Raw genomic sequence first — 19,357 nt, 5'->3', positions numbered from 1 at the left:
CAGCACCACAACTCGTGGTCGGGATTTTTTGGGTACCACCAACTTTGAATTAAATCCAACCAGTCCGTCGTGTCATTCACATTACAGTCACCATATAAACCAAAAATCAGGATGATCTAAAACGTATGCTTGCTACAAATAAAGGAGCAGTGTAAAATCATTACTAAGACCCATAAATTCATATTGTGTGGCCAATATGGGAATTATAATGACATGAGTTTTTGCAAAACCATTAATGATATTGAGTATCGTCTTATTAATGGATTAGATTTAAATTTAAAATATTTTGGGTCCCACAAACAATGGGAAGGTTTTATTGCTTGACCGTCTCATCCTAACCGTTCCTTGTGATATGGCTCATCTGAGTTTCCATTCGATCTTAATCCTGGCCTGATGGCCTAACATCCAAGGGCGAATCTAATGGAAGGAGTGGATATGATACAAAGTTGATGTGGGCCCCACAGAAGCTTGTGGTAGTACCTGTACCATATGAGCGGTATAAAAACATGAGAGACAACAACAATCAACAGAGAAGTAGGTCACCTCCTCTCAACCAAACTCTCTGTTTTCGCTGAAACTGAAAAAAGAGTACGTTTTCTTCCCCCATTCAAATCGAAATTTCATTTTATTTTATTTTTAATCTCTTTTCTTTTTCTCAAGTTGGTGCGGAAGGAGGAATATAGGCAGATTTTCTATTTTCTTCCTTAAATTCTGTAGTGGGTTTGGTGGTATCTCAAGCTATTTCAAGAATCCATAGAAAATGGTATTTGAACGTTTTAATACTGTTAGAGTTCTTGGTTTGAAGTTTATGAATTGGGTTTTTTGAATTTGTTTGTTTGCTTTCCTTCCTCAGTATATGAATGAAATGGGTTGATTGGGTTTTCTCCATTGCTTAGATTTCTATCTTTTTTATTGGTTTTGGTGGTTACTGGAATTAGAAAAAAGTATTTTGATTGTGTACCTGAATTCAAATGTTTGAGTTTTGATTTCTGTCCTTAAAAACAAAAAAACAATCTTCATTAGCCGGTGATTTTTTATTTGAAATCTCATCTGGGTTTTTTGAGTTTTTAAATTTTCTGTGTTTCTTTTCTGGTTTTTGGGAGTTTTAATTTCTCAAAGAGAAGTTTAAGAGATATTCGGGTGGCTTTTCAGATGGCGTTTGGTTGAATGGGATTGAAATGGAAATTTCTAGTTTCTGTTTAGAGAGTGCAGTTTTGGTTTTGTCTGTAAATCATCAGAGTTTGGGGTTTCTGGGTTTTCATTGGGGGGTTTAATATTTGAAGTAGCAGTTGAGAGAAAATGCTGGGTGATTTTTTCCAATGGTGTTTGGTTGGGTAGGATTTGAAGATTCTGATTAAAGAGAAGGCAATTCGATTCTATCATCATTGGAAGGAGAAAAAAGATGGGGCGTACTTTGTTCTTGCAACAATCAATAGGCAATGCTTCTTGTTCTCATGGATTACACCCGTGCTGCGACCATTTGAAAAGTAACTATGGTTTTATTCTCCATTCGTCGATTCGATATTCTTCAGTTCATCGTGACTGTTTGATGAAGGGCGAGCTTAAAATTGCATGCTGTTTACGCTGCAATGGCATTTTCGGTTTAAAACGAAATGGGCTTTTGCTACGATGTAGAGGGCAGCAGAGAAGTGTTTGCATTGATAGAGTTAATGATATCAGCAAAGAGAACTGTGAGTTGGAAAGAACTATAATGGGTACGAGTAATAGATTGAGAGAACCTCGATCCAATTCTAAAAGGCCATCGCAGTCGAGTTTGCTGTCGCTTTTGGGTTTCGAAGGGCCCTTTGTTGAAAACGATGAGGAATCGAACAATGCCATCTTACACACTTTCTGCAAGAATGGGAAGTTGGGCGAAGCCTCTAATTTGATTGATGTGATGTCGCGGATTGGTCAGATTCCTGACTTCCCGTTGTGTATAAACATAATCCGGGGTCTGATTAAAGTGCAACGGATTGAGAAGGCGCACAAGATTTTAGACATCATGGTTATGTCGGGAGGGGTCCCAGATAACATCACTTACAACATGTTGGTCGGTGGTCTCTGTAAGAAAGGGCAGTTGAAGTCTGCGATCGAACTTCTCGACAGCATGAGCTTGAGTGGTTGCCCCCCTGATGTGATCACATACAATACCATTCTTCGGTCTATGTTCGAGCAAGGTCAGTTCGATCAGGCAGTTGGGTTTTGGAAGGATCAGTTGAGGAAAGGCTGCCCTCCGTATCTGATCCCTTACACCGTTCTCATCGAGTTAGTCTGCAAGAACTGTGGAATGGAACGGGCCATGGAAGTCATGAATGATATGGCGATCGAAGGCTGTTATCCTGATATCGTGACCTATAACTCCTTGGTGAACATGGCTTGTAAAGAAGGAAAGCATGAAGATGCTGCATTGGCGGTATTCAATCTTTTATCACGTGGGTTTGAGCCTAATGCTATCACCTACAACACCCTTCTCCACTGCCTATGCAGCAGTGGCAGTTGGACTGAAGCTGACGAGATTCTTTCGATCATGAACAAGATGTCCCATCCTCCTACCGTCGTCACTTACAATATCTTGATCAACAGTCTCTGCAAGTACGGACATTTAGACAGGGCTATTGATTTCTTAGATCGGATGGTTTCTCAGGGCTGTTCTCCCGATATAATCACATACAATACTCTTTTGGGTGCTCTTTGTAAGGAGAGCATGACTGATGAAGCGCTCGATATACTTCACTCTTTAGGTGATATTGGGTGTTTTCCTGTCCTGATCACCTACAATACTGTCATTGATGGGTTAGCAAAGAAGGGGGATATGGAGAAGGCAATGGAGCTTCTGAGCGAGATGATCACCCAAGGGATTAGGCCTGATGACATTACTTACAGTTCGTTGATTGGCGGTTTGTGTAGGAAGGATCTGTTGGAGGACGCTGTGGAGATGCTGAGGGAGATGGGCCGAAGCAATCATAGGACAAGACCGAGTACTTACGGTATTGTGATCCAGGCACTGTGCAGAAAAGATAGGGTTGATGCTGCCATCCAAATTCTTGATATGATGACGTCAAGCCGATGCAAGCCCAATGAAATCATTTACAGTGCTCTGATTAGAGGAATAGCATCTGCTGGGATGGCTGGTGAAGCGATTGAATTGCGGAAGATGCTGGTTGAACGGAAGGTTCTTAGAGAAGAATCAACAGTTGATTGAGTTGGGTAGACATGATGCAAACTTTATATTGATTTCTATACCATCTGATTAGAGATCTGCTCGGCATTTGGCCAGAAAAATTTTGGCATCAGTTGTAATTCAACCGGTAATTACTCTCACCTTCTTCATCAGTTATTACTCATGGCTGTTTGATTTTGAGATACATGCATTTACATAGAAGTCTCTGGTCATAAGTTGGATGCCCCAAATCAATATCTGGGTATGTTTAAGTTCTGGCCAGAAATGTTCTGGATATTGATTTTGGGCGGAAAAGTCATGGATAAATGGTCTTTGGCACAAAAAACTTCCCACTTTCATGCCACCCCAGATGCACTGGGGAATGGATAGCCATCCAACAAAATATCTGTTCTGCTTGTGACTTGTGGTACCTCCATCCTCCAAATGCACACTAAACCATGATCTAAGGTAAACAGATAAATACCATAAGGTTAATCTATGCTAGTTTGCAGTAAAAACATCCTTGCATGATGTGTCTTTACGAATGTGATTCATAACTTATCTTTTCAACATGAAATTGAAATATAGCTGAACTGTGATTGTGTCATTTTGATCTCTCTCTCTCTCTCTCTCTCTCTCTCTCTCTCTCTCCCCTGAAAAGATGACAAAATTCGTTAAGAGCCAAAAAACATATAAATGGCCTTAAGCAAAGGTGGTTGTGACCGTTTTGTCTTCCCACCCAGCTCGGGAATTAAAAAAGCACCGACAAACCTTAAAAAAACACCAGAAAACAAGAACGAGATGACTGAAGCTGATCACTCAAAGATGAAGTCAACCAAAGACAATATACTCCCAGTACCTTTTTAGGGTAGAGAAAGAAACTCCATTGACATCCGGCAGCGGTAACGCCCATTCATTAGACTAGGAGTTTATGGGTTGCTTTGTGTGATGGAATCCACAAACGACACTTTGCATTAAATAATTCTAGCATCTCTCTCTCCGTGTCCTCATAGGATAGCATAGGGAACAATCTTCCAAATGAGTTTACCATGGTTATAAAATGGACCAGCTGACCATCCTGCGATAACCTAAAAAACAGAGCTATTAATCACCAACTGAATTCTGAATAGTTGCAAAAAATAATCCCAAACTGCCTTGTGCAACTGAGTAATGCGAGAAAAGATGATAATCTGATTCGAAAATGGTGGCCCACCTACTGATTGGATGGATTTACTTTCGTGCAATGTTAGACGGCTACATGGTGCTAATCTTGAGGGCCCATGAGAAGCTACAATGAGAAGAAGAAGAATGATGGAAGAGAGAAACAATCTAAGAGAGAGAGCAAGAACATGTGATGTTTAGTAGTAAAAATGTGAATGTGCCCCATGGGCCTTATTACATGGACTTGTGAATGGGCCTTATTCAACTATTAACCTTTCAATACTCCCCCTTAAGCCTAGGAAGCATCCCAACGAGGCCCAACTTGGAATAAGGGCTACTAACATAATCAAACCTAAGAAAGAAAGAAATTCTTCTCTAATATCATCCATCAAACTAAAGTTGCTTTGAGAAGAAGAACTTGAGTTTGGGGAGGCACATAAAAAAGTTCTTAAAAATAGAAAAAATAAAATAAAAAAGTAGTGTGGGTGCGGAGAGTAGTGCTAGCTGTGATGAGAGGCGAGCATGCGGATGAGAAGTGGAGGCAATGAGTTGACCAATAACTTCAGGCGAATAGACACTCCTACAACTTTAGTGATGTGAGCCACTGGAACAACCATTTGGCACAAACGAGTCTGGATCAACTATCTAGCTTAACCAAGGCTGGGCCAACTCCCCAACACAATCATAAGTTCGGACAACTATCCGGTACAAATAAGAATGGATCAATAGTCCAATATAAACAACGAGTTTGAGCCAACTGCTCGGAGTAAATAAGACTAGTACAATCAAAAGTCTACGCCAAATCTGGGACAACCACCTAGGCCAAATAGCCTGAACCAACTGTCCGGTACATAAGGGGGTCCGGGCCAACTACCCAGTATAAATGCTGGTCACATCACACATCTTGGCAAGGAGAGTCTGAAATGAAAAAGTTGCTAAGTCATCGAAAGAGTTGGTGGAGAAGAGGCGAGCAAACGCCACAATAAGAAACAATCCAGTCAAACACCTTGAACCTGGATGTCCAACAATACCTCCAACCATTCAGCAAAAAGAAAAAAAAGAATAGAATAAGAATTTTTAGCAACATCTTCAAGTGGACAACAGAAAAATCAGCAAGGGCTTCAACTGCATATCAAAGAGGCTTCAAATGCAACAACACATGATGTAAAATCCTAAAAACAATCCAACCACAAGCCATTCCCTTCTCACAAATCACAACGAGTTCGTGAAAAAACGGCTTCATGACTCTAAAAAAAGAAAGAAAGAAAAAGAAGAATGAAGGGTGAAGGTAAAAGGGTTAATAAGAAGCTATTGTTGTGCATGGAAAGAAGGGAACTGCCACTTGTTGAAGAATGACGGGTGAGGGGAAAAAAGGTTGATAAGAAGCTGTGTCGGGAAGGAAATAGGGAAGGGGTAAAGAAAGAAAAGAAGATTAGGAAGATAAGGAAGAGAAATACTACTTGTTAAGAAAGATTAGAAAAATAAAACTTATAGAGTTATGAGAAAGAAGAAGGAAAAGAAAATTGAAGGAAAAAATGGAACCATTGAGAATTAGGAAAGGAAACACAAAAATATGCAAAAACCTGCCTTAATAGAAGAAATTAGTAAACCATATCCAAAGTAACAAAAAAATCTGCTTCAACAGGAGAAATCCAACAGACACTAGTCAAGGCAACAAAAAAATCTGCTTCAACAGAAAATTTTTAGCAAACCCTAGCTAAGGTAACACGAAAATCAGCAAATCCTTTAAAAAAAAAAAATCTTAAAAAAAGAACAGAAGAATAAGAAAAAAAGTGAAGGGAAAAGAAGAAAAGAGAAAAAAAGAATAAACCTTAGAAGAAGAAGAAGAAGAAGAAATCCTAGAGCATTTAGGCTCTAAAATTGAGGCAGGACATGAAATTTAAATATGAGATGCAAGAATTCAGGCTTGGATCATACCAATTCAGAAACAATTATACAAATTCCACATCCCACACAAAAGTCCAAATATTTAATTAAGGGGAATCTATGTGGGTCCAGGCCTACACATGTTAGGGTTGGATCAATAAAAATTATGAATCAAACAATACTCAAAGGGAAATAGAAATCATCCACACATGCATGACAATCAATCCCTAATCCAAGGAATTCACCAATTTCAAATCAAGGAAGCCTAGGGTGAGAAAAGAGATAAAAATTGGAGATTTAGGGCAATCTAGGGTTAGAGTTTATAAAATTAGGGATGAAGAGAGGAAAACAAGAGAAAAACCTGTCCTAGAAATAGTCCCCGCATGCAGACGGTGCCCTGGGGTTGACGCACGTGTGCAGGTGGGTTGGCCGCACGTGCGATGAAGACCCGCCTTCCCAAATCGGCTTCTTGGCCCTAGTCGGCCAGGCTTGCGCTGCAAAACCTCCAAATCTCACGTCGATCCGAGCTACAGTCTGGGCGTGGTGCTCCGTTGAAGTTTCAGCTTTCCTCTAGGGCCAGATTTTGAAAACTGGCTGTAGAGGGATGAATAACTGCAAAACAAATGTATTTGGCGCGAATATGGTTGTGGGATGGAATAAATAAGATGGAGGGACGGATTGGGATAAACATGGCTTCGCACCACGGTAGTTAAACCTTCGAAAAGAGAGGGCTTCGCACCCACTTTAATCTCAACCCTTTGGAAAGGGAGGGCTTCGCACCCACTTTAATTTTTCTATAACTCAGAAACTCAGAGAGCAGAAAAACCACACAGGAATTTTTATTCATATTCATTTAATCAAAAGAACTAAAAGGGGTGCCTATTTATAGGGAAAATCCTATACCCTTAAACTCGCGCCATGTGCGCAACCTCTTACTTGGCAATGAAGTAAACTAAAATAAAAACCAAACAAAGAAATTCAAAACGTTCATGATGATCTAAATAATAACAATAAACAAAACATAAAATATGAAATCAATCCGACTAGTGGGCGACGATCATGAGATCCCATGATGGGTTTTTCTTGACTATCGGGCCGACTCTTTTGAACCAAACTTCGTCTTCTAGCTAGGATGCCCTCCCTGGACGTCGTCATCGAGCCAGATCGACGGTGGGGCCCTCCTACTCCACACGTACGTGTATAGGTGGGGTGACATGCGTGCGCGTGTGCACGAGATGTCCCCATCAAATATCATGTTAAACGTTTACATGATGCTAATCTTGAGGGCCCATGAAAAGCTGCAATGAGAAGAAGAAGGATGAAAGAGAAAAACAATGAGAGAGAGAGAGAGAGGGGAGAGATGGCAAGAATATGAGATGCTTAGAGTGTGTTGAAACCCTAGCCCTCTACTCTTATTTGTAATAGTAAAAACATAAATGGGCTCTATGGGCCTTGTTACATGGACTTGTGAATGGGCATGATGGCCTTATCACATGGATTTGGGCCTAATGGCCCTTATACAACTATCAACCCCTTAAGCTAGAGCATCCTAATGAGGCCCAGTTTGGAACAAGAGCTAACATAATCAAAGCTAATAAAAAAAGAAATTCTGTTCTAAACATGAAATAACATCTACACGATCAAACTCACCTGATGGACTGTTTGGATATTGCACCTGTAACGTAGGGACACGTGGTGGCGTGTGCATGGGATGCACTGTACAAACATGTGGGCTTAGCAAAGCTTTCTTTAAATTATTCCACTGTAAAGCATTTTGTTTACAGTGGCAATCCGCACAAAGGCCTGCACTCTGGGAGGGATGGGAACTTTCCACGGAAGAGCACAAGGGTGACATACTCATAATTTAGCTATCGTCGATTTGGATGAGAAGATTCTGCTGGAGGACCACTTCCAAGGCTTACATTCCTCATTCAAGAGGTCTGAATTATCTGCATAAGGAGGCTCCAACAGGGCAGTGAAGTCCCCCATCCTGGCCTTGGAGGCAAGGATTCCACACCACAGTGCTCCCTAGGGGTGCAACTCGGGCAGGTTGGGTTGGGTTGAGGGTCAACCCGAGCCCAACCCAACCTGCAACCTGATTCAACCTGAATCCCTCTATACTTGACCCAACCAGACCCAGATACATGCGATTATTCCCTACCTGACCCAACCTGACCAAGATTCTCTTAACCCAAACCCACCCCAATTTGAACTCGGGTTGGCGTTTTCCCACCCAAGTTCGACCCGAGGACCTGGACAGCCCAACCCAACCTGACACGACTCAGGTGTACCCGATTGACCTGAACCCAAATTGCAGCCCTAGCCCATCCCCACCAATGCATTAGCATTCTCTGACCATTGCTTCTTTGTTCAAAACTAGGTAATATAGAGAGGGATTGGAAGTCTCCAACGGCATCTTCTCTATCCGCAGAATCAGATATGGTTTCCTCTGCCTGCCCCAAACCTTGTCCCTTGAATAAATGGCCCACTTTACCCAAACAGAATGGTTGTCAGCCCAGAACAGTTTCATCTTATGCTGCTTGATGCCAGGAACCATTTTGGATATCAACATGTTGGTCTTGAATCTTGATATCATACCATCAATATCATGCGAGAAGAAGCGAACAAAATTACCATCTTCAGAATATTAGGACAACTGTCTTAACAGTTAACAACTCAATCCGTGGATTTAGGATCTGAAATTTACAATGTTGAGGTTTTGAGTTCAAAGGAGTGCAAGTCGTCCTTGAAACGTTTCTAAGTCTGTTTCTCTCCATTGCTGCTTGACGGAATGCAATTTTGTTTTTTCAGATTTATGGTCTTAACAGTTTCCGGTTCTGTTTCATTCCATTGTTGACGTGAATGCTTGTTGATGAATCTCCTAGACATGACTGTTAATCTTTTTAAACATTTTATGATTATGATTATTATTATTTTTTGAAAGATAAGATGATTTTATTAAGAGAAGCACTGAGATGGTGCTGAATTTCAAACTAAAAAAGGTAAAAAATAAATAAAAATCCCTCGACCCACTTTTACAAGATGCTCACTCCACAACAAAACCCATTGCCCTCATCGAAACCTTATCAACACTATTGCTAACTGTACAAAAACATCTCCCATTCCTTTATTCCCATAAAGGCCAGAGGACAACCAACAGACATAGCCTCCACAGAGCCTTATCCTAATTCCGAAGGTCCATGCCATGCCATAAGATCTCCACCAGAATTTGGTATGGTCTCTGAGTTGTGAAAACTCCTAAGGAAACGAAACCACAGCTGATCCACAAACGGACAGTGGATGAAGAGATGTTTCACTGCTTTGGCATTTGCCATACACATAAGATAGATATTAGAAATCATCATTGAGCATTTCTGAAGGCTATCTGCCGTCAACACTCTCTCCCTTCTGACTAACCAACTGAAAGTTGCAATCATTGATGGAGCTCTTTACGACCACACGCATTCCATTTGCACCCCAACACTTCCCTACTTGGCTCATGCATATCATAAAAAGACAGAATGGAAAAGCATCCAGATTATTCTCACCTCCAAACCATATTATCCTGAACCCAACTAACTAGGTGGCAAAGTTGGATTTGATCTAATAGCATCACGAAATCATCCGCTTCTTCATCGTTGAGAGATCTATGGCATGCGAGAGACCACACATAGACTCCACAATAAGAGTAGCATTGTGAAACTGGAATATTGCGGAATGAAGACAAGCGAGCAATCCTCCAAAATAGATCTTGGAAATAGCCATCACCAATCCAAACATCTTTCCAAACCAAATTCTCTCCCCATTACCAGAGAGAAACTGATCCCTTCAAAGGACTTCACCTTCTCGGCCATAACCCCCTTTCAGATTGCTGAAGCTCTTTACTGGAGGAGTCCCTAGTGCACCACCCACCCTCATTACACCCATACTTGTTGGCGATAAATTCCCTTCAAAATTATGTCTTTCTTGTATTAATGATTTATTTGTTTAGGGGGATTATAGGAGCCTAAGCCTCAACATGTGTGCAGATGCTCCCAACTCCTTAGATGTGGGGCTTATGGTTTGGCGATCCGAACTGTTTAATCAAACGGTCTCCATTAGGGCTGCAATGTGGATGGGTATCCCAAAAAGGGAAGAAAATACCCTTCAATTGGTAACCCACAGGTAGAAAGAAAGAAGTACAACAATGTTTCACATTCAATGGGAAAAAAATGTCAAAGATTGAAAGGTTAGGATCTTTCTATGTGGGAGATGTTTGGAGCATCTGCCCATTGACTGTTGGCCCACTGAAACAACAATCTGGCAACTACACATGGGCCTCACATGCACCGTACTAGTAGCCTAAGGGGTCGTCTGGGAGCATGGATTTGGAAACTTAGATTTCAAATCTTAGATATTCGGTTGTGTTTGGCAACTTGGATTTTGAAAATCCTGGAATTCAGAATTTGTGTCTGACAACCTAGATTTTGAGTTTGGGGATTCTTAGAATTCTTTTGTGTATATTCGCAGGATGATGAGTGCAATGAGGTAAATTATCTCCAATACTAAAATTTGACATATGAGCATACCATTTAAGAAAATCATTATATTAAGCCCATTGTAAGATAGGTTTGGCCTCAAAATAAGGCAATTCTAAGCGTTAGGTAGCCCACAAAACGTAAGCGTAATAATTTCATAAGAGATTGCATAGGTGGCCCAAAAATCCCATATTTCTTTTGAGAGGCAAATTTCTCTATGGTATAGCCGACATAATCATATTGTATAGCTTTACTTTTTAGCATCTCATCATTATGGTGCAAATACAAGTGAAAATATCAAAAGGTGTGAATGGGTGAAAATTCTGGATTTTGAACCACCCCAGGATTTCAATTTCTAATAGTCCAAAATTCAAGATTTTGGATGAGTGCGACCCCTAAGAAAAACATGCATAGACCCTTTAATTCAGAATAATTTCTACTCGGTTTCAATTTATTTGTTTTATTTATTTATTTTTAATTTTAATTTTAATTTTATCTGAGATGTGTTCCTATTTCCATGTTATTATTATTATTATTTTTTATCTAAGATGGTTTTAATTTGCACGCTCAAATCATAAGCAACACACTCCCATATGCACAAGATGATCAAATCCATTATCTGATATTACTATTGATGAATTATACTCCTGATATTCTTAGAATTTCTCTCCTGTGTATTCACAGGATGGCGAGTGCAATGATGTAAATTGTCTCTAATATTAAAATATGACATAAAAGTGTAGAAGGTAAGAAAATCATTATTCAGAGCCTATTGTAAAATAGGTTTAGCTTCAAAATAAGATGATTCCAAGCATCAGGGAACCCACAAAAGGTGAGTGCACTAATTTCACTAGTGGTTGCATAGGTGGCCCAAAAACTCTCTCTATATATTTTTTGGGTGGTGGTCAATTTTTCTATAGTGCGATCCACATAATGGTTGCATAAAGTTGTTTTTCTAACAGCTTTTGCAAGCCAATGAAATGACACCATGTCAGGGATAACACGTTGGTCATGAATTAATAGTCCTGCTCACCATCAAATGCATAATTTGCCTATGCACATGGTTCACCCGTTCATTGATGGGCATTCTTTTCTTTTTTTTTTGTTCAAGGGATGCTCCCAGATTGGATGATCCTCACCCTTAGGTATTGGACCCTTTTCCATTGAATTTGGATGAAACCCTACAATCCGCTGGCAACATATCAAAGGGGTTCATGTGGCCAGCCAACCACATTTAGAGCTGTACATGAGTCGAACTGAGTTGAGCTTGGCACAGCTCGACTTGGCTTGGCCACTAGGTGACCCTAGCTTTAACTCGGCTCGGCTTGATTCGGTCAGCAGCTTGGGCCAGTTTGAGCCGAGTTTGAGCTGTGCGGCATTTTCTCAAACATATGAGGTGCACTTTCAATTTCTCACAGTTTGCAAAACAACAGCAGCAGTCGACAGTTATTTCATCAAACACTCAGTATCCAAGGTTAGTTTTATCACGTAATGTTTGTTTTTTTGGTAGTGATTTGTTTCATATTCATACCTTCCTCACCACCGGCCGATCCCACGGAGAATATATCCACCCAAAACAACACTTGGTTGAGTCATTTCATCAAACACTTGATGAGCAACATCAATATCAAAACTTGGTCAAGCTCGAACTCCAAAAATCAGCTTGACTTGGCTTGAACTCAGTTTCGAACTGAGTCGAATTGAGCCTTTTCGAGTTGCGTTGAGTTGAGTGAGTTAACCGAGTTAACTCGGTTCGTGTACAGCTCCACATTAATCACTGAAAGGGCTTGGGCCTGTTTGTTTAGGCTCACATGGGCCCAGGCTGGGGTCCGGCCTAGATTTTAATTCGCTGTTTGGACATCGACAATGCTACGCCCAGCCCAAACTCGGCTGGTTGACAACTCTACATAGGATGGTTTGGATCGTTTCAGTCTGTAAGATATTGGGTCCAGCCCATAAATGGTAGGCCCCATCAGTTGAATGGTCAGGATCACAGATTCACATGCACACATTGTGCGTGGATTGCCCTGCTTAATTTCTCTCTAACACCAATCCTTTCTTTACCAGATGAGGTTTTGTATTAGCAAGAGTGGCACGTAGCAAACACATGCACTGAAAAATGTGTAGACGTCCATCTCTACCGTCCAATTGATGATCATGGTCTAAAATTAACGGACCAGATGTTCCTAACCACCCAATCGATACTTTTGAAACTGATGCCCCGTCAACACCATTGGCCCAAAAATCACATTGATCAGATAGCCCTGACTATTAAAGGTGGATCTGGATCATCCATCTGGTAGCAGCCTAACTGTGGATGGCCCACCATTGAAAGTAAAACTCAACTCGCAAAGAGGAATTGCTAGATAGTTGTTATCTCAAATCAAAACGTTTCAATTTGTGGGACCCTTTGTAGATTGGATCGATTAGAGGACGCTTCTTATTAATGGACATGTATTTGTTGAACTTGGACATTGACTATTTCCCATCTCAACCGTTCATTAGTTGTCCACCCATAATCCAATTGGTGTAATACGTCCACAGCATTATTATTTTTTAGGGTCTATGGTGGGTCCCATTATTTAATTCGATGTGTTTATATTGATGCAACTACAGGACAGGAGTGGATTAGGTGCGATCCTTACCATCCATCAATTTTACAGGATCATATTAAGACATGAGCCCAAAAATGAAGTAGATCTAATTCTCTGGTGGATCATACCATTAATGGGCCACAAAAGTTTTGGATCAAGCTGATATTTGTTTGTCATTTCATCTGGTTTATGTGACCTTATGAATAAGTTAGATGGTAAATAAACATTACAGTGGGCCCTGTGAAGTTTTTAATGGGAGGGTGTTCAATCCTCAGTGTTTCCTTATGACGGAGTACTGAACAACTTGTGAAAAAGACCATGGATGCTTTCTAGCAAGTTGGTTAGTTTAATTACATTCCACCACATCAAGGATCTACCAACCTCAGTGGTTTCCCTGGTCCACTGAATCAGCTTCCCTTGGTCTGATGTTGATTGCTTGTATGGTAGACCATGAGATTTGCGTTGGATATAATGAAATGGCTGTCAACGGGTTGGCCCTGGGGTTGGTCTTGGTCAGGATTTTGAGCTGTTTCGGGCTGGGCTATGTAAAATTTTAATTTTGGCATGCCCGATCCTGGCCCATTGACACCTCTGAGTGGATCAATGTATTCGACTTTCTAAGTTTCACAACGCCCAACGTAAGTTGGGCGTAGGGTTGGTATCGTCTCGGATTTTGGGCTAGGCCTATGTAAAATTTTAATTTAACAGGCCCGAGCCCAGCCCATCGACACCCCTAAGTGGATCACTGCATTCGACTTTCTAAGGCCCCGTTTGTTAAATTTGAAATCTGAAGCCTGAATTTGAAATCTGAAGTTAAAAAACTTGTTTGATAACAAACATCTGAAATGTCTAATATATGTTAATTTGACACATTTGCCCCTATCTCCCAACATAAGCTGGGTTTGGTGTTAGTCTCGGCCTGAAATTTGAATTTTTTGGGACCGAATGATGCAAAATTTTAATTTTAGCAGGCCTGAGCCTGACCCATTGACACCCCGAAGTGGATCAATGTATTTGACTTACTAAGGCCCCGTTTGTTGAATCTGAAATTTGAAGCATGAATCTAAAATCTAAAGCCTGAATCTGAAATTCGAAGTCAAAAAACTTGTTTGATAACAAACATATGAAATGTTTGAAATATGTTAATTTTACACATTTGCCCCTATCTCCTAGCATAAGCTGGGCTTGGTGTTGGTCTCGGCTTGGATTTTGAATTTTTTGGGCCCGAATCATGCAAAATTTTAATTGTGGCAGGCCTGAGCCCGGCCCATTGACACCCCTAAGTGGATCAATGTATTTGACTTTCTTAGGCTCCATTTGTTAAATCTGAAATTTGAAGCCTGAATCTGAAATCTAAAGCCTGAATATGAAATTTGAAGTCAAAAAACTTGCTTAATAACAAACATCCGAAATGTCTGAAATATGTTAATTTGACACATTTGCCCCTATCTCCTAACATAAGCTGAGCTTGATGTTGGTCTCGGCCTGGATTTTGAATTTTTTGGGCCGACCCATGCAAATTTTAATTTTGACACGCCTGAGCCCGGCCCATTGACACCCCTAAGTAGATTCATGTATTGGACCTTCTAAGTATCGCAACTCCCAATGTAAGCCGGACCTCGGGTTGGTCTCGGCCCGAATTTTTAACTATTTGAGACTAGGCCTATGGAAAATTTTAATTACGATAGGCCCAGCCCAGCCCATTGACACCCTCAACTCCCGACGTAAACAAGAACACTAGAACTTTTAGCCAATGGTTTCTAATTAAAACAGTTGATTTGGTGGGCTACATGAGGCATGGCGCCAAAGACGCTGGAAAAATCTAACTCTTTCGGTGGATTATCTTTAAACAGACGGTCAACAGAAAAAGTACATCAATGGTCCACATTTAACTGAAAAAGTTTCATTGGTATTTTTTTGCATCCACATTACCCATCTGGACCATCCATTAGGTCCAGTCCACACTCCATATGTTGCTTTAAAAAAAAAAAAAAAAAAAAATCATACTGATCGGATGATTCTAACTATCTGGTCGATTTAATACTGTTCATAAAAATTAAGTCCAGTAACAGACGTTTAGGACCACCCAAAGGCCATGATTTTTCACAAAATAGCAAATAAAAATGGACTGGACTGAATGGACGGTTCAGATATTTGATCTGAATGGAAGTAGTCCAAATGCAACAATTTGCATGGAAGGCTCCCACACAATCAGCCTATTGGATCCATGGGAGTTAGTGGGCAGGGCTCGGGCTTAAATTTTAATAGCCTGGCCCGAAACAATATAAAATCCGGGCCGAGACATACCCCAGGCCCGGCCCTTTGACAGCTCTAATTGGATCATTACTCAATATATATTAAAGATCCTTAGGATCATTTGACATTTATTACCTAATTACAACTAACTAAAACGAGATGAACTCATTTTCAGGCATCTACCAAATGGGCCCTTAATCAACAATCAGGCCGGACAGATGAACGGCAAGGATCTCCCGGACAAGTGCGTAAGGAGATTTGAGTGCTTGATTAAATAACTAAAAATAGATTTATGGCTGGAGAAATTTCTTTTTTCAGAATCTGGTATACCAGATTCCAATGTTTGGTGAGGGTGTCCCCATTTTCAACAATGGTTGGTGTAATATCTACCAAACAAGCAGCATCAGCGGCTTGAAATTGCAACAATGTTAGGTACGCATCTCTGCCTATATAAAATAAAGGCCTGGTTTCAGTGTATCCATGTCAAATAGCATTAATGGCTATAGTACAATTTGGTGTGTTTGGATGTCAATGAAAATTCCAACTTTGTCGGATCATGATTTTAATGTAGGCCCGTTTGGATTATATGATTAGAAGTTTCAAAATTCATCTGATTTTCTCAAGTCATTGAATGTCGCAAAGTTATAATTATTGATAATCTCATTGATTAGTATAAAATAAGATCTCATGCAGTCTATAATAGGTCAGGGCTTACTGTGAAATAGGTGTTTATCCTTTCTACTAGGCATTTTGGGTAGGGGTTGTAATGGGCAGGGGTAGGGTTACCATAGCCTGCCTCACCTGATGTAGACTGGGGTTGTAATGGGCAGGGGTAGGGTTACCATAGCCTGCCTCACCTGATGTAGACCGTGCCACGAATACATTCTTTGCACAGCTAGGTAAAAGAAGCTTGAATGAAAGTGGAAGTAGTCTGTCAAAACCGGGCCTAGTCTTACATAGGGAACAAAGTAATTGAGCCCAGGCATGTTAGAAGAAATTTATAACAAATTGTCGTTTGAAGTATGGACTGTAAAACAATTACAACTTTTGAACTGAGCATCGCTACAAAATTAGGAAAAGTTTATTACTTTTAAAAGTTCTTGCATTCATCATGTCACCTTATTTTTTGGAATTCTCAATTCAACATAGGATTTTCATCTCTTTTCTTTTAGAAATTACTTGTAGTATTGTCGAGAGTGCTTCAATAAAGATTATTTGGACTTCTACTTCTGACAAATTATGCTTTATAAGAATTTTGCTATTTTGAATAATTAAGAGTTTTATTATTTTGAGTAACTTATAATTAAATAATCTTAGTACCACTCCTCTATGCAATTTTAAAATTTTCTTGAATTATCTGTTTATATATATATATATATATATATATATTTGAAATCTCATGGATTCAAGAACTAGCCTTGTCTTAGCCTTATTTGGGCTGAAGGACTTGGCCTTGGGGTGGAGGCCAACCTGACTCTAACCCTTTTGAGTCCTAGTTTCAACCTTACTTGAGCTTACAAAGTCATTTGCAGCTTAGGGCAGCGCCAACTTTGACTTGGCCTTACCCCATTGAGCCTTGCTCTTGGGCCTGAGGTCAAGGCCAAGCCATGCCTGCAAGTTAAAAAGTGAAAAACTCATAAGATTTAAATAAGGCATTATAAGAAAATTTAGAGGATATTATAATGAATTTCATTATATAAATGGTTTTGATCATTACACTATGTTCTTGAATCTTAAAGTGCATTTACGTTAACTCACTTGAAAGCGTCTTCAAACCGTCCATTCTTTTATATAATGGTGGCCCATTTGATGATTGGACTTGACCAATGGGCAGGGCCGATCGTCATTCATCATTTACTCGGCCAATGACGAATGACCTAAAATGCCGCTTATTAATTATCAATTTAGCTTTAAATAATTGTGTCAAAATAATAAAATACTTCATATTATAATTATTTCTGAATTAAAAAGAGAAAAAGAAAACATAGAGATGTACCTGTTTGCACATAAAAGACACAAAGTGCATAAAAGCTGGGAGAAGACTACATAAAATATGGTCCTTTCATTTGTTTTTATTTTTCATGTCCTTTGTGATGATAGGTGAGCATGGCCCACTGGCAATGTCAAGTGGGTATTGATAGCTTTCTAACCTGTCCAAGTGATTGCAATGAGACAACTCCCTTTTTTCCTGTCCCTCATCCTTTGATAGTATTAGTTGGAAGGGTTTGTTAGATCCACATGCACCTCTTTCCTTCTCCACAATCAGGTAAACATGCCCACACGTGGGACATCCAAGACCGACCATCGGGCGGGCCCATCCAATGAATGTGCACCAACAACAAATTTTCTAAATCATCCATCCTGGCCGGCTCATCTACATGGTGGGACCCAACTGATGCACGGATCAGATGTCACAAGCACATGCCAGGCTGGCATGTGTGGACATGCATGGACAGGTTGTGGTTGCAATCATAGTGACAAATCTCAATTTTCAGATTTTGATTTTTTATCATAATATTATCCAAAAAATATAGTTCAAAATGCAATATTAAAAACACTTATTATACATTAAGATATGATCTCAAAATTTTTAATATATAAGTATAAATGACTTGTCCAAACTTCTAAATATTTCTACATTAAAGTATTGAAAAATATATAATAAAAAAATTTCCAAAATTTTCAAAATCGCATGATATTATCACGATTTTATCAATTTTCAATAAGATATCGTGAAAATTTTAAAATCTCACGAATTTATCGTAGTGGAGGCAGTCATGAAGTTACATTATGACAACAACTCCAATTCCTTTCACATCTTACCTTCACAAGGCATCTACAATCTCAATTGCAACAAATTCTCCTTATGTAGCAACATTTTCCAACTGTCGCCAATTCTTTTGCCGGCCATTGTCCACATCATGGTGTTAGTTTCTTCCAACACATGGGACCAGTCCTTGGTCCTTGATTACTACCTAAACCACATGGCCTCATAAAACACAATGAGTGCCCTAAGTTTGATTTTTTTCTTTCTTTTTTCGAATGTTGTCTCCAATGCCAGATAATCAGTTGACAAATCTCTAACTTTGATTGCGATTAGACTTTATAATCTATGACTAATTGTGATTTACATTTTTTGTTCTTTGAGAAATTATCGCGAGAGGCGATGACACCATAACTTGTCATGTAGGCACACATCTTTACCCCAATGTGCAACTTGTGTAGGACATCTGTAACATGCACTTGTTATGCCGTATCGTGAGATTAGTTGCCTCAACATTCAGATTAGATTTTATACTAACCTAAAACATGCCTGCATATTGAGACTACTATAGTATAGGACATACATACACAGGTATATATATGTTATATATAAGTATATGGATGGACATGGATAAATATATATTGAAATGCTTTCATGGGACTGGTTCTCATGAGAACTTGTAAGCACCTTTTGACATGGGATGTGCGCAAAATCCAAACAATTTATTAAATGAGTCACCCCGTGAAACTCCAAACTCTAAAAATTAGCCTAATCCAAAAATCTAGTGGGCCACACTTTGCCCTATGGCCGACCAGATTTTTGGATCAGGCTTTTGAGCCTCAGGGTTTTCATGAGGTGACTTATCCAGTGGATTGTTTGGATTTAGTACCCACATCACAAGTGTTAATGGGTTCCTATGTCGACATCTGTGTGTGTGTGTGTGTGTCGGTTAAGATTTTTCCAACTCTTGTGTATATTTTCATCATTCTCACCGACATAACATATATTAATTCATAAT

At 39.7% G+C, this 19,357-nt stretch overlaps 1 protein-coding gene across 2 annotated transcripts; it reads left to right on the top strand.

Annotated features, from left to right (window-relative positions):
• Positions 1–561: 561 nt before the first annotated feature.
• On the top strand, positions 562–16,059 carry LOC131245862 (pentatricopeptide repeat-containing protein At1g08610-like). Of its 2 annotated transcripts, XR_009171011.1 has the most exons (2): positions 562–3,308; positions 15,751–16,059. XR_009171011.1 is itself a non-coding variant. In XM_058245597.1 (1 exon), exon 1 carries the CDS (start codon positions 1,403–1,405, stop codon positions 3,200–3,202), a length of 1,800 nt encoding a protein of 599 aa, XP_058101580.1. In that variant the 5' UTR covers positions 562–1,402; the 3' UTR covers positions 3,203–3,361. The 2 variants fall into 2 exon arrangements, 1 of the variants encoding a protein (XP_058101580.1); XM_058245597.1 differs by lacking the exon at positions 15,751–16,059 and having other exon boundaries at positions 562–3,361.
• The last annotated feature ends 3,298 nt before the right edge of the window (positions 16,060–19,357 follow it).

Source organism: Magnolia sinica, chromosome 5, assembly GCF_029962835.1.
Source record: "Magnolia sinica isolate HGM2019 chromosome 5, MsV1, whole genome shotgun sequence".
Taxonomy (NCBI): domain Eukaryota; kingdom Viridiplantae; phylum Streptophyta; class Magnoliopsida; order Magnoliales; family Magnoliaceae; genus Magnolia; species Magnolia sinica.
Note: the sequence above shows the minus strand (reverse complement) of the source record. Positions and strands in the feature narration are given on the sequence as shown.

Excerpts from the sequence above, each read along its gene's own strand:
- LOC131245862 (XM_058245597.1), top strand. The coding sequence starts at position 1,403 with ATGGGGCGTACTTTGTTCTTGCAACAATCAATAGGCAATGCTTCTTGT.